At 39.6% G+C, this 16,737-nt stretch overlaps 1 protein-coding gene across 1 annotated transcript in view; it reads left to right on the top strand.

The window, feature by feature from the left end:
* The window catches only part of CNTN3 (contactin 3), a 284,442-nt gene that overhangs the window by 253,385 nt on the left and 14,320 nt on the right, over window positions 1-16,737 (top strand). Inside the window, exon 19 of the mRNA XM_040246384.1 lies at window positions 6,035-6,221. Within this exon, the coding sequence (XP_040102318.1) occupies window positions 6,035-6,221 (187 nt within the window). The remainder of the gene's footprint in view (window positions 1-6,034; window positions 6,222-16,737) is intronic.

Raw genomic sequence — 16,737 nt, 5'->3', positions numbered from 1 at the left:
GGGATTCTCCAGGCAAGAACACTGGAATGGGTTGCCATTTCCTTCTCCAATGCATGAAAGTGAAAAGTGAAAGTGAAGTTGCTCAGTCACGTCCAACTCTTCGCAACCCCATGGACTGCACCCTACCAGGCTCCTCAGTCCATGGGATTTTCCAGGCAAGAGTACTGGAGTGCGATGCCATTTTCTTCTCCAGGGAATGGCTACCCACTCCAATACTCTTGCCTGGAGAATTCTGTGGACAGAGGAGCCTGGCTGGCTACAGTCCATGGGATTGAAAAGAGTAGGACATGACTGAACGACTGACACTTTCACTTTCCTACAGGTTAAGGGTTCAGACCCACAAGACTGGTACCCACCACACACAAACATCAGGTGCCATCAGTCCACATCGCCCCCCTGATCAACGGGGGGAGATCAACCCCCTGGGGGTTACCAAGGTTTGAGAACTTGCTAGAATGGCTCACAAAACTCAGGAAAGCACTTTACTTACCATTATCCATTTATCATAAAGGATACAACTTAGGAACAGCTAAGTAGAAGAGATGCCTAGGGTGAGGTGCATGAGAAGGGGCCCAGGGCTTCCAGGCCCTCTCCATGCCCTCCCCTCTCAATATGTTCAGTTACTAGGAAGCCCTCAAACCTTGTCAGTTAGGGTTTTTTATGGAGGCCTGGTAGCACTAAGATAAAAAACCTGCCTGCCAGTGCAGGAGACATGAGATGTGGGTTCAATTCCTGGGTTGGGAAGATCTCCTGGGGGAGAAAATGGCAACCCACTCCAGTTTGCCTGGGAAACCCCATGAACAGAGGGGCCTGGCAGGCTACAGCCAACTGAGTTGCAAAGAGTCAGACACAACCAAAGCAACTTAGCACTTCATTAGACGGAAGGAAGGATTGAATCATTTACTATTAGTTAACCAAATTAATAGAGAAGGCAATGGCAACCCACTCCAGTATTCTTGCCTGGAAAATCCTATGGATGGAGGAGCCTGGTAGGCTCCAGTCTGTGGGGTCGCTAAGAGTCGGACACAACTGAGCAACTTCACTTTCACTTTTCGCTTTCATGCATTGGAGAAGGAAATGGCAACCCACTCCAGTATTCTTGCCTGGAGAATCCCAGGGATGGGGGAGCCTGGTGGGCTGCCATCTATGGGGTCGCACAGAGTCCGACAAGACGGAAGTGACTTAGCAGCAGCAGCAGCAACCAAATTAAATTAACCTTCAGCCTTGTGTCAGGAGGTGGGCCTCAAAGTTCCAACCCTGTAATTACAAGGTTGATGACTCTGGCAACCAATTTCCATCCTGAAGCTAACCAGGAAGGCACAGTCACCAGATATCTCGTTGGCATACAATGACACTTATCACTTCTGACATCCTAAGGATTTGGAGGGAGGTGTGTGTCAGGAAACTCCAGCAAAGACCAGATACATATTTCTGCTGTATCTCTGTGATAGGAAGGAAGCAGGCATTTGTAAACTGCATGCGTTTAAGTTTTTTACAAATTAAACAATATCAGGTACTTGATGTGTACAAGCTTTGTACTGAGTGGCAAAGCTATGGTGATGGCTAAGACAAATCTGCCTCCTGTGCTTGATTCTACTTTAGCATCCTCCCTTCCTGCTATCTGCTGTGCCAAGGAATGCAGTTGCTACCCCTGGGGCACACTCCCTCTAGCAAAAACCCAGGCAGGGTCATCATCTACTGACACGGGAGTGCCCTGTACCTCTCAGGTGATGAAACAGTGTTGAGAGCCACAATTCAGTCTTAATTACCTTTCTCTTTGGAGTAGCTTTGCCTTTTATTTCTGCTGGCTCTGAACTCATAGTGAAGCTACCACATGAAAATGTCTGTGTTTCTTCAGGTCTGGAAAATTCTCAGGACATTTTCTTTTTAATTGTTGCCTTTAATTGTTGGACTTTCCCTTCTGGAACTCTGGTTGGAACATTTCGTTTTATTCTCAGTGTTTCTTAACTTGGCTCTCATAATTTTTGTTTCTTTCTTCATGGTCTGGAATTATCCATTCTTCTATCCCTTCCAGTCTTCAGCTCAGTTCTAGGACTGATTTCTTTCTTAACACTTTATTCTTTGGGGGTTGGAATTCTACTTGATATTTTTCGGATTTGCCCCATCTTTTTTCTTTGTCTCTTTTTCCCACATCACAAATTTAGTCTCTTCTTTAGTAAATTTGAACATTTTAAATATACTTATTTTAAGATCATTTCAGACAAGTGTGTTATAGCTAGTTTCCTGCCGTCCAGTCTGCTGACTCTGTTTCTTGTCAGCGGAGCTCTTCGTGAGCTTTGCAGTATTTCTTTCTCTGCTCATCCTTTGTAGACGCTGCCTTCATGTTCTGTCAGTGTTAAACTAACTCTTTTTACACAGTTGTGTTTCCAGGACCCATTTCCTTTCTTCATCCTGGTATTGTGGTTGTGCCTAGGAAATCCAAATTAGTGTGGGGTTATATTCTGTCCTCTCAGGTGTAGAACTTTTGGTCTCTTTTCATGCTTGGCTTTTCCCTCTTTAAAAATAGTCTATCCTCATATAAATATTTTGGACAAAATTTTATAGAATATAAGTAATTTATTACTTATATAATAAAAGTATCTATCTTCATATAAATATTTTTGACCAAAATGTAACTGATTTATTACTTGCAAATATATATGTCACTGCTTTATTTCTTTATGCTTTAGTTATATGCATTTTATTCAACTTTAAAGTAAAGCTATTTGAGAAGATCATATAATCAATTCAAACTAATACCATGCTCAATTTTTGCACTAATTTTCTCTATGATTAAATATTGATAATACTTGTCAGCAACTGAGATCTAAAAATAAATCTCTCATTCTAATACATGGAGATTGCTTCAAGTGCTTCAGAAACTGCTATTAAGAGCCTTCAAGCACCTTTTATGAATTGATTTATAAAAGATAATCCGTATGCCAATTGAAAATTGTTTTTATCTCTTCTTTAACTCAGTCTTCTAAGGAGAGATTTCTTAGGCAATTTATATTGAAGTAATTTGGATACAAGAAGAACGGTGCAAGGATTGGAACCTAACAGAGGCCAAGTATGTAAGGATCCTGATTGATTATTTAATTTCAACTGACCTCTGCCCTTCCACCTGTTGAGTGACCTTTACTAAAACTCATAATTGTGTGATATTTTCCCCAATCTATGCTATATCTCAGGACATAAGTTTTGAGATTGCCCATAATGTTTTATTAAAATTATCAATTATGTGTCATTCTTAGTTAATAACTAGACAATGCTTTCAAGGGCAGGGAGAGCACTTTATGTTTGGAGTCATCTAAACCTAGCATGCTGCGATTCATGGGGTCGCAAAGAGTCGGACACGACTGAGCAACTGAACTGAACTGAAACCTAGCAATACCTCTAGTGCTTACAGTTGGTGAATTTAGAATGTATTGGGTTGTCAAAAAAGTTTCTTTGCATTTTTCTGTAAGACATTATCGGAACACCCAAATGAGACTTTCGGCTAACCCAGTGCCTGAGTTTTCAGTGGCCACTAGCCATTTGTTGCATATGTGCATGTGCGCGCTCAGTTGTGGGTTGCCATTTCCTACTCCAGGGGATTTTCCCAACCCAGGGATCGAACTCATCTCTTACACCTTCTGCATTGGCAGATGGACTCTTTACCACTGTGCCACCTGGGAAGCCCCAATTTATTGGGTGTGACTTTATAAAAGACAATTTGGCATGTCATTTCTAATTAATAAAAAAAATTATGTAGTTTTGTTTGAGAATGGTAAATGGTGTCAGATATGTGAATTTCTTTTTCCTACAATTTTATCATCCAGTTTTAGTATGTGCTGTGCTGTGCTTAGTCGCTCAGTCATGTCCGACTCTTTGTGACCCCATGGGCTATAGCCTGCCAGTCTTCTCTGTCCATGGGCATTCTCCAGGCAAGAATACTGGAATGGCTTTCAGTGCCCTCCTCTAGGGGATCTTCCCAACCCAGGGATCAAACCCAGGTCTTCCGCATTGCAGGACAATTCTTCCCCATCTGAGCCACCAGGGAAGCCCAAGAATACTGGAGTAGGCAGTCCATCCCTTCTCCAGGGGAACTTCCCGACTTGGGAATTGAACCAGGGTCTCCTGTATTGCAGGCGGATTCTTTACCAGCTGAGTGACCAGGAAACCCAAGTTTTAGTATATCTAATGCTTTAAAGCCGTAGGAAATACATGTTAAGTTTAATCCTAATCACTTGGGCTTGCATCTTCCTTTCAAGGTTTTTTCTGAAAATTGGCAACTGCTTTCCTGGAAAAATGCACATACACCTATCCATGAGCCCAGTATTTTGCATGAATTTAAGGGGTCATTGATATAAATATAAATATATAAATATACATGCATAATATACATGCACATATATGGGGAAAATATCTAGCATAATATTACTGTGGCATTTTGTGATTATTATTGAAAAACCTGAGATTTTATATTTTACTGCTAATTTTTTAAAGAAATAATTTTATAGTTGATCATTTAAAAGAAAACAAAACAAAACTGTAGCTTTAGGTGTATTTTACTCAGAGAACTGAAATGGGTTCACCCTATGCAGCCTATAAACACATTTCGTTTGTCCTCAGATCGTTTTTAAAAGATGGAGCCAACTCTTCACTTAGGACAATTTGACATTTAAAGCAGGATTTCTGCTTTCTTTTATAAAAAGACCTGTAAACATTGGGTCCACCTTCTCCCCATCAGCCAGAGCTGAGCAGAGGTTCCATTACAAAGATGAGACTTGCCTGTCTTTTTTCCACAGACCCCACATGTCTCTATTGCCTTCCTGACTCTGATGGCTAAGGTTTGATTGCCGTTTTCATGGTGCTCAAGCAACTGTTTACTTACTCAGATTATAGAAATGGTTACTTGTTTTCATATTTTGCTGTCAGAGTAGAACAATGAAAATCAAACCAAAGGGTGCATATCACAGGAAAACCTGAGGAATAGTTTGGTAACTTTCTTGCTGCTCTTGGTTTTGTCTCTTTTTTTTTAGTTAGGAAGGGTACAAACTGTCTACCAAACATCGCCAAACTTCATTGCATAAATTGGAGTTCACTGGGGAACATGTCTTATTATGGTTATCTCTTCTACCCTTGTTTCTTTAATTTATCAAATACTCTCATAACTTACTTTTATATTTTTATACTGTGGATGTAAATATATATATTTATAAGAAGTTTCAGATCATATCACACAATTCAGTATAATGAAATACAAATAAAATATTTCAGTATATCCATAAATTTACCTACTACCTGCATTCCTGTTCTCTGCAGCAGCTCTGCCTGCACAGGGGCGCTTGGTGACACTTAGCTGTCACTGTAGGACAAGCCAGTGGACAGTCCTGGCTTTTTGATGGTCTTTGCTCTGACAAGTCATTTTTTTTAATTGAAGGAATTTTCACAATCCTTTAGAGTTTAAGCATAGCTGTCATCCTGCTGGAGTAGAACTTGGGCCAGGTTGATTAGGGTCTGAGAAAGAGGAGCAGCTCATTCTATTAGAAATGCAGATTTCCCTTCATTTTCCCATTTTTAAGGCTATGGTCTAGTAGCATGTAGCACTTACTCTTTGACTTTATATGGTTTATTTGCATACTTAATATCTGTCTCCTCTGGGGTCCTTTTTCTTTCACCTCTGTGAGTGTAAAGCAGCACCTAGCACACTGCCTGCATGCTAAGTCACGTCTAGCTCCTTGCGAAGCCCCATGGACTGTAGCCTGCCAGGATCCTCTGTCCATGGGATTTTCCTGGCAAGGATACTAGAATGGGTTGCCATTTCTTCCTGCAGGGGATCTTCCCAACCCAGGGATTGAACCCTCCCCTCCTGTATTGGCAGGGAAATTCTCTATCACTGAGCCACCTAGCACATAGTAGGTCCTTAATAACTACTTGTGGAATAACTGATGAAGCACATAAATTACAGTGCCTGTGTTAGTGAAAATCATTTAATGTAAGGATGCTGTTTGGTCAGCCCTCCGCATCTTTTATGTTTTCTGTCTACCAGGTGAGGTACTGGAATAATGGAGGAGAAGAGGAATCATCAAGCAAACTGAAAGTGGCAGGAAATGTGACATCAGCCAGACTCCGTGGCTTGAAGAGCAACCTGGCGTATTACACGGCTGTGCGGGCTTTCAACAGCGCTGGTACTGGTCCCTTTAGTGCCACGGTTAATGCAACCACCAAGAAAACTCGTACGTACATTCTGATATTTTAAATGGCAAAAAATGTACTTTCCATTTAGAAATAATAGTCTTCTTTATTATTCTAGATGGACAACCCAAGTCCATAAGCCCATTGGATTCTGTAAAGCCAGCTCAAACTCAGAGGCACACACACATGTCTTCCTGACTCCCCTAAATCTTTGGTTAGAAATTCCATGTGAATATGAATGTGCACCCTTTGAAAAATTTTAGTGTGGGCTGTTCAGTCAAGTCTGTCCACGTTTCTTTTAAAAATATGATCACACTAATTGGTTTATTTCATGTATCTTTAGGTCTCCAAAGCTTGAGGATTTTTGATAAGCATGAATAACTTAAAGCTTAGGCCAAACGATCAAAAGTGTTTTTTTTTTCCTTCTTTCCTACATCATTCAAAAGAGGGCAGTGTACAATAAAAGGTTACCATCCAAAGATGTTGGTCCACATGAATATATTGATATTTTTAGAAATCTGACCAGAGATGTCAGTCAGTGTTGCCTTCAAAGCTGAGTCTTTGGTAACTGTGTATTCACAGGTGCATTCACAAACACCAATTATGAGCTATACATTAACCTGGCTTTAAGTTAGGCTACAAGAAAATCAGTGATTTGCAGTTTGATCGCTGTTCACATATATTTCTAGGAAACTGATAGCAACCAGTATCTATGTAGTCACTGTACACAATGCAGCCACTCAAGTTACATTGTCATCATCATCATAGCGACTGAGAATATTTTATGTCCACACGTTTGACATGTATTTTCACATCTACACTTCAGACCTACCACATTAAGATAGGTATCCTTTTTCTTTCTTTTTTAAAGGTGAGGAATGTGAGGCATGAAGGCATTAACTTTAATTTTACCATAATGATGTATTACTTTGACTTGCAGAAAACAATTTTTCTTCTAAATTTATTCCAAAAATTAATTAACTCAGTAAAAATGTTTTTCAACTTGCTGAATATGGGAATGAAATAGTTATTTTGCTTGATTGCCAACTTCATTAATGCTGTTTCCATATATAATTCCCAGATTTTCATTGGCTGGCTAAAACTGCTAAGAACAAAGATAGTATAAAATTAAATTGTATTGGCTAGTGTTGTGGGTAAATTAAAACATATGTTAGTCACTCAGTCGTGTCTGACTCTTTCGGGACCCCATGGACTATAGCCCACCAGGCTTCTGTGTCCATGGGGTTCTCCATGCAAGAATACTGGAGTGCCACGCCCTTCTCCAGAGGATCTTCCTGACCCAGAGATCTCCCACATGCAGGCAGATTCTTTACCATCTGAGCCACCAGGGAAGATCTAAGTTAAAACATATATATAAAGATAATTCTAGAAATTTCCCTGGTGGTCCAGCTGTTAAGATAGTCCCACTACAGAGAGCCATGGGTTCAGTCCTGGGTCAGGAAACTAAGATCCTGCATGCCATACAGTGTGATCACAAAGTGAAAAACAACATAATTCTACTACTTTGGATTTTTTTTTTTTAACCAGTGTTAATTTGATTAGGAAAGTCCATATGGTTACTTTTGTATTAATATTATCTATAAAAAAGAGAGTTTGGAGTAAAAGTTTAGCAATAAAACACTTTAATCCCTTTAAGCAGCATGCACTTACAAGCAGCCATCTAATGTGATAATTAATTGTCCTTCACTAATTATTAGAAGAAGCCTGACCCAATCTCTTATTTATAGCGCATGGTTGGGGCTTAGACCATGGAACATATAGGCGTGACAATAAGCTAAAAATATTCTGCATTTAGAACTTCTCACTAAATATGTTTGGTATTCCCAATAACACTTGTGAATTAGTAAGATTTAAATACACATCATTATTTATATATTCAAAGCACAGTATTAATCAAAATTTCTGATTGCACAAATATATGCAAACAGATTTATCTGGTTCTTTCATCTGACTTAATAATTGATGTGATTACTCACTAAGAAATTATGATTGTAAAAGATAGTGTGACATCATCATGGAATCAGTGAAGAGCTTCGTGAATTGGTTAGACAGAAGGAAGAGACTGATTATAAATCAATAGGAATATCATGGTAATGCACAGTGCATGAAATAAAATTTTAAAAGAAAGCAAAACCCCTTTGAAATTTAAAGATAGCTTATAAATACCCCATCTAAAGTAGAAATTTGCAGGTTACAATAATGATGATGATTATGATTTTAATGACTAGCAATTTAAAGAGCAATTTCCAGTCACTGTTCTAAAGTGTGTTTCATGTATTGATTCTTAATACTCACAGCAACACCATGACTTGGAAATTATTAGTAGTCTCACACTTTGGAGACGAGTTTGCTAAGACATTATATAACTATATATGTAATTATATGAGAGGTTATATAACTCCATGAGATCACAGAGTAAGTAGCCAGAGAGCCATACAAATTAGTCTTAATCACTGTACTATCTTTTCTTTCAACCATGTAATTAGAATGTTCATGTCATACATAGCACCAGTATTTACTGGGAGTTTACTTCGTGTTTAAGGTGATCAGAGATAGACAGAACGTCTGTGCTCACGGAGCTGGAGCATGATGGAACTTCCAACAATTGAATAATATCCTCCTGAAAATGATACATTCCTACTGCCATAATTTAACTGGAATTTGTCTGTGGGGCTGTCAGTGTTATTAAAGAAAGTTTTCTTATGCTGAATGGGAAATTCATAGAGATAATTAAAATCCCATAACTATTCAAAGATTGTATATAAAGACCACTGTTAATTTTGAAATTTTATGGTAATAATTTTTCAAATATATCAAAATAACAAATAAAATCTTTTAAAAGTATTTCTGACAGCACTTAATAGTCATCCTAACCTTTAATGTGGTATTAGCTTGAAATCCTAGTTAAGAACATTGATAAGGCTTCTGTGATTATCATTATGAGGAGAATTATTGTCATGCCTCAGGCATAAAGAATGAAAATAGCATCTTTGAGTCCTTCCTTGCTATCTGTCTTCTCCTCTGGATTGTAAACTTTAGGCGGAAAGAGTCCCTCTGTGTCTTGTTCACCCAGCCCCAGAGCCCAGCATGGCACTGGGGGTCGCTCGTTAAATGTTGAGTGGGTGGCTAGGTGGATGAATGAAATCTAAAGAAGCCCATAAGTGTGAAGTACTATGTGTTTCCTCTTGACTGAACATGATGAATTCAAAACTCCAAAATTTCTGGAGTCCTTCACCATCTTGCTTAGAATGTACAAGTTTCACGTACTTGTAATCAGGGAATGCTGTATGCAAGGCTATATATTCATACAGATCTTGGGTGATATTTTTGATTAATGTAAATAATACAAGGATTCTCAAGTTAAGTACTGCACGTGTAGCTTCCATTAAGCACTTAATTTCTGACATCCAAATACTTGTATTTTTTAAAGCATTTCTAAGTTAAACACTAATTAGCATCTTTAAATAAGATGGATTTTTTTTTACTGGCAACCCAAAGAGAGCTAACTCTTAAGAACAACTTTTATCTAAAGGTGCTGATGAGGAAAAATTTCAGATGGCATATAAATGATGAAATGATGCAGCTTCTGAAAGGAGACATATATATTAAGAAGTTTATGTTTGGAGATTGCAAGAAAGAATGCGGAGGCCACATATTCTGCTTTGTATGACTGAAAAGTCAAGTGTTAATTCTGGCTTTCATTGTGGGTAGATTCAGCTCTTTGCATCCTTGAGAATCATCCATTATATCAAATTGACTGTCAGTCATGTCTGACTCTTTGTGACCCTATGGATTGCAGCCCGCCAGGCTCCTCTGTCCATGAAATTCTGCAGGCAAGAATACTGGAGTGGGTAGCTGTTCTCTTCTCCAGGGGATCTTCCCAACCCAGGGATCGAACCCAGGTCTCCCACATTGCAGGCAGATTCTTTACCATCTGAGCCACCAGGGAAGTCCAAGAATACTGAAGTGGGTAGCCTATCCCTTCTCCAGGGGAACTTCCTGACCCAGGAGTTAAACCAGGGTCTCCTGCATTGCGGGCGAAATTCTTTACCAACTGAGCTACCAGGGAAACCCATTTCTAAAGCTAAATTATTTAAATTATTCACCCCATTTCAAACCTGGCCCTTCTACAGTATTCCCCCATCTTGGTAAATTCAATCCCATTATCTCTTGCTCAGGCACAAAGTTTGGTTGGGGATCACTCTCAACTTTTCTCTTTCTCTTATACCTACACCTGATCCAGAACCTGACTTCTACAAGAATCCACCATTTCTTAAGGCATTCACAGTGGCTGCCCTGGTACCCACGGTATAGCCCTCACAGGGATCAGAGCAGTGGCCCTGGTCATTCAGCCCAGCTGCCTTTGCCTCCCTCAGCCAGAGTGGGACTGATGGTGTCGCTTTGCTGCTCTGATCCTTCCAGTCACTTCCCATCCCACTCCAGATGAATGCTAAATCCTTAAAACGCTGGACAAGGCCTGTATAATCCAACTTCAAATCCTACTTAGACTTGCTTCCTGCTATTTTCCACCTGACTCATTCCACTTTCCTTTCACGGCCACTGCATTCGCTGTTTCCTCTACCGGGAAGGCTCTTCCTCTAGATGCCCATGTGGCACCCTCCCCCAGGCTCACATGTAACCTCAGTGCCCCTGACTGCCATATGTAGAGGCACTGCACCTCATCTCCCCACCTTCCCTCATCTTCCTTGCTGCTTTATTCCTGCTCATCACACTTGGAGCCATCACACATGCTGTGGCATGTTCGTATTTATTTTATTGCTGTTTCACCAGTCTTCCTTGACTGAGGGGCAGACTCCTGCAGGGCAGAGATTTTCCCTGTTTTGATCAATGCTCTATCATTACTGTCTAAGTAATCATAGTTGGTGCGCTATACGTATTTATTAAACCAACAAGACTCTCTATCTCTTGGCTCTGTTCCATGGTGGCATCATTCTCACCAGATACCCTCTTCAGAGTAACAGAATTTCTAGTAAGCACCTCCAAGCCCATTTCTATCAACTCAGCATGCTGGGAAAATTGGGCAGCTCCTTCCTGATTCCTCCACTCAGAGCCACATCGTGGCCAGTAGGTAGAAAACCTTGTTTGGCCTGGCCTCCATCCCATGCCCAGATTCTCCCCTTGAGAAAACAGTGAAATTAAGTGGTGAAATCAGTTTTTCACTTGAGTGTTCACATGTCCAAATGGAAAGCTCATCCGTGTAAGTTGAGCCAAAATTAATTGCTTGAATTTAAGGAAGCCAATTAAGTGTGTCCTCAGGAAGTAAAAAGGAAATGTGAATAAAACAAGCATGGAAAGAATATGAGTCAGAATGTTTCAGAGTCTGTTGATAAAATGAATATTCCTGCTTCAAATACCTAACTTGGAAATTCTAGAGTTTTTATAGGTACAATTTAATTATATAACCAACCACTCTAAGACTCAGGATGCATATATATATATCAGTGCAAGGCTTCTCAAATTTTAGATGATGATCTGCTTTCTCAATTTTTGCCATTTCTGTAGCCCTTCTCTACTAGTGTGTACCTAGTATTTTATCTTAAAAACTAACTACTCTTTTTACTTAAGTAAACTTAAAGAAAATGAAAACTAACTTCCTGTGTAAGGAAACCAGTATCATTGGATGTTAAAAAATAATAAACAAATAACAATGACAAAACAAGTATAATGAAAAATAAGCTATTCTCCCTTTTAAATACTAGCAACATGGTCTTGTCTGTTCAGACATCTGAACTTGCTTCTTCTTTGTGATGTTAGCACTAAAGGAATACGAAGGACCTGTTGTTGTTTAAGTTGCTAAGTCATATCCAACTCTTTTTTGACCCCATGGACTATATAGCCTGCCGGGCTCCTCTGTCCATGGGATTTCCTAGGCAAGAATACTGGAATGGCGTTTCATTTCCTTTTCCAGGGGATCTTCCCAGACCAGGGATTGAACCCATGTCTCCTGCATTGCAGGAAGGATTCTTTACCACTGAGCTACCAGGGAAGCCCATGAAGGACCTGTGCATGCATTTGTGCTTATGGCCCCCAAAGCCAGCTTTCTCTTGAAACCAATAAGAAGACTAAGAGACAGTTGTTCTCCCAGTGACTAAATATTATTTGTTGGCTTTTGTGTGTATCACATACCATGTATATGTGTTTGTTTATGACATGCCACAGATCACACATACAGCATTAAAATATACTGTTTACTAACAATGCACATGCCTCGGATTTAGACATTTCTTTTCCCCAATCTGTGGACTTCAGGAAATTGATTCCTGATTTTGTAAGTGCTGAAGCAAGATAGCAATATACCAGTGAATTTAATCAGGATTCCATTAGGAAGTTTCAGCTAATACAGAATCAAATACTCCCTTTGGACAAATGTATAAATCTTATGAACTTTACTTGGTAGGAGCTTTGGTACTTTTTTGAAAAGTGGCCTACCTTGCCCATGAATTCTCTAAAAATTTGTAAATGTTCTAATTATAGACCACAAATTTTCATGTTGATGTTATTCTAAAGGAGAGATTTTAGTTAAGGAAATCCCTGGTCATTTAAAAATGAAGAAAGGATTTCTTCCCTGACTTTCTAGATTAGACCCCAAGTAAAGTCTTTTCTAGACTTCCCAGGTGGATGCTAGTAGTAAAGAACCTGCCAGCCAGTGCTGGAGACAAGATACGCAGATTTGATTCGCTTGGGCAGACCCTCTGGGGAAGCACATGGCTGCCCGTTCAGTATTCTTGCCTGGAGAACACAATGGACAGAGCAGCCTGGTTGTCCGTAGCATTGCAGAGAGTTGGATACAACCGAAGTGACTTAGCATGCACACATGTAGAGTCTTTTCTGAGTTTATGCTAAGTTAAGAAGCAGGTGTTTTTGTTGGGTTTTTTAAAAATGGCATCAATTTCCTATGGTAAATAAATTTATAATTCAGTGATTTCAGGACAAATATATCTTATTATTTGGGAAAACGTGGCTTTTGGTGACTTGTTTTCTGTACCATGTCATATATTTTAGCAGTTTAATTACAAATGCTGATGTTTAACTCAAGTGAAATCCGAGTGGAATTCTCAATATCCTCAAGCTACCACTTATCATGTAAGTCAGCTCGTTACCATCAGGTAGTCAAGAAATCTATTGAGTTTTGCCTTAAGTCACAACAAACATATGTTCTTAAAATTCCATGTTTTGAAAGTCAGGGCCAACTTCCCTTTCCACACTATGAAGATATCACTACTGAAAATTCTTGACAGCAATATTCTTTAACAACCTCTACTTTTTATAAATAAAGGAAAACAGTCATTGCCAAAAACTGGAAGAAAGTAGAAGAAAGTAATCACCCATAATCCTATCACTCAGAAAGTCCATTTTAAAATTGATATTTCTTTCCAGACTTATGTTCTATAAAGTATTTCTCTTAGACAGTGGAGGTTTTGCCATGTATTTAGTTACCTGGTGTCAGAACTTTCCTTAGATCGTTAATAATTTTCGTAAATATGTTAGTGTATTTATAACATTCCATTGTGATAATGTGCCAGTTTAGCCATTTTCCTATTGGGAGACATGGCTTATATTTCCAACTTCATCCAATCAACAGCCTTGTTGTAATCACCTGTATGCAGTCAAGCAGCTGCAGACTTAATAAAACTTACAGAGATGGTGTTAAGGAGTCTGATAAGATATATGGAGATATATGCAGATATGCAGATATATGGAGGATATCATTATAGGTACTAAAAAAATGATAATAATAAAAACCTTCAACAATATTATTCTTGTCACATAACATTTGAAATTACTGAAATAATGTTGCAGCCTATCAATTAGTGTTGTCACTGTGCCACTTTTCTACTAAAATTAGATTAGTTTTTATCATTTTCTTTCTATTTTACTGTACTGCCAATACAGTAGCGATTGAATTGACAAAGGAAAAATCTACAGGTTATGAAAGTTGAGATACGATTATACAAATTTCAAAATGTAGATCGTATATCAACTTAGTTCTAATAAAGTAGGGAACTCAGCCAGCCTTCTGGGTTGCGTTTCTAACCAGATGGAACTGAAAAATAAAACTGGAATTCCTAAGAGAGATGCCATCAGCTCTCTCCTGCCCATTTTCACTTCAATACCTAACTCCATGCAGGTACAAACATGCACTGTGTCTCATGAGAGCTGCTTCAGTTCAGTTCAGTCGCTCAGTCGTGTCGACTCTTAGTGACCCCATGGACTGCAGCACGCCAGACCTCCCTGTCCATCACCAAATCCCGGAGTTGACTCAAACTCCTGCCCATTGAGTCAGTGATGTCATCCAACCATCTCATCCTCTGTCATCCCCTTTTCCTCCCACCTCCAATCTTTCCCAGCATCAGGGTCTTTTCAAATGAGTCAGGTCTTCACATCAGGTGGCCAAAGTATTGGAATTTCAGCTTCAGCATCAGTCCTTTCAATGAATATTCAGGACTTATTTCCTTTAGGATTGACTCGTTGGATATCCTTGCAGTCCATGGGACTCTCAAGAATCTTCTCCAACACCACAGTTCAAAAGCATCCATTCTTCCGTGCTCAGCTTTCTTTATAGTCCAACTCTCACATCCATACATCACTACTGGAAAAACCATAGCTTTGACTAGACAGACTTTTGTCGGCAAAATAACATCTCTGCTTCTTAATATGCTGTCTAGGTTGGTGATAGATTTTCTTCCAAGGCACAAGCATCTTTTAATTTCATGGCTAAAGTCACAATCTTCAGTGATTTTGGAGCCCTCCAAAATAAAATCTGTCACTGTTTCAATTGTTTCCCCATCTATTTGCCATGAAGTAATTGAACCAGATGCCATGATCTTAGTTTTCTAAATGTTGAGTTATAAGCCAAATTCTTCACTCTCCTCTTTAACTTTCATCAAGACGCTCTTTAGATCTTCTTTGCTTTCTGCCATAAGGGTGGTGTCATCTGTGTCTCTGAGGTTACTGATATTTCTCCTGGCAATTCTGATTGCAGCTTGTGCTTCAACCAGCCCGGCATCTTGCATGATGTATTCTGCATATAACTTAAATAAGCAGGGTGACAATAAACATCCTTGACATACTCCTTTCAAATTTGGAACTAGCCTGTTGTTCCATGTCTAGTTCTAAATGTTGCTTCTTGACCTGCATACGGATTTCTCAGGAGGCAGGTCAGGTGGTCTGGTATTCCTATCTCTTTCAGGGTTTTCCACAGTTTGTTGTGGTCCACACAGTCAAAGGCATTAGCATAGTCAAGAAAGCATAAGTAGAAGTTTTTCTGAAACTCTCTTGCTTTTTCCATGATGCAATGGATGTTGGCAATTTGACCTCTGGTTCCTCTGCCTTTTCTAAACCCAGCTTGAACATCGGGAAGTTCACGGTTCACATACTGCTGAAGCCTGGCTTGGAGAATTTTGACTTTACCAGCTAGTGTGCTGGTGAGTGCCATTGTAGTTTGAGCATTCTTTGGCATTGCCCTTCTTTGGGATTGGAATGAAAACTGACCTTCTCCAGTCCTGTGGCCACTGCTGAATTTTCCAGATTTACTGGTATATTGCATGAAGCACTTTGACAGCATCATCTTTTAGGATTTGAAATAGCTCAATGAATTCCACCACATCCACTCGCTTTGTTCGTAGTGATGCTTCCTAAGGCCCCCTTGACTTCTCATTAGGAAGTCTGGCTCTAGGTGAGTGATCACACCATTGTGATTATCTGGGTCATGAAGATCTTTTTTATACAGTTCTTCTGTGTATTCTTGCCACCTCTTCTTAGTATCTTTTGCTTCTGTTAGGTCCATACCACTTCTGTCTTTTTATTGTGCCCATCTTTCCATGAAATGTTCCCTTGGTATCTCTAATTTTCTTGAAGAGATCTCTAGTCTTTCCATTCTATTGTTTTCCTCTATTTCTTTGCATTGATCACTGAGGAAGGCTTTCTTATCTCTCCTTGCTATTCTTTGGAACTCTGCGTTCAACTGGGTATATCTTTCCTTTTCTCCGTTGCCTTTCGCTTCTCTTCTTTTCTCAGCTATGTAAGGCCTCCTCAGGCAACCGTTTTGCTTTTTTGCATTTCTTCTTGGGGATGGTCTTGATCCCTGCCTCCTGTACAGTATCACGAACCTCCTTCTGTAGTTCTTCAGGCACTCTTGTCTGTCAGATCTAATCCCTTGAATCTATTTGTCATTTCCACTGTATAATCATGAGAGTTATAACCCATATAATCATAGCCCCATGGACTGTATAGTCCATGGAATTCTCCAGGCCAGAATACTGGACTGGGTAGCCTTTCCCTTCTCCAGGGGATCTTCCCAACCTAGGGATCAAACCCAGGTTTCCCACATTGCAGGCGGAGTCTTTACCAGTTGAGCCACAAGGGAAGTCCAAGAATACTGGAGTGGGTAGCCTATCCGTTCTCTAATAAATCATCCCGATCCAGAAATCGAACCAGGGTCTCCTGCACTGCAGGCGGTTTCTTGACCTACTGAGCCCAAAAAATGAAAAAAAAAAAATCAGGGAAGCCCAAAAA

This window comes from Oryx dammah, unplaced genomic scaffold (assembly GCF_014754425.2).
Source record: "Oryx dammah isolate SB20612 unplaced genomic scaffold, SCBI_Odam_1.1 HiC_scaffold_9, whole genome shotgun sequence".
Lineage (NCBI taxonomy): Eukaryota > Metazoa > Chordata > Mammalia > Artiodactyla > Bovidae > Oryx > Oryx dammah.
The sequence above is the reverse complement of the archived record's forward strand: the minus strand, read 5'-3'. Positions and strand labels throughout refer to the sequence as shown.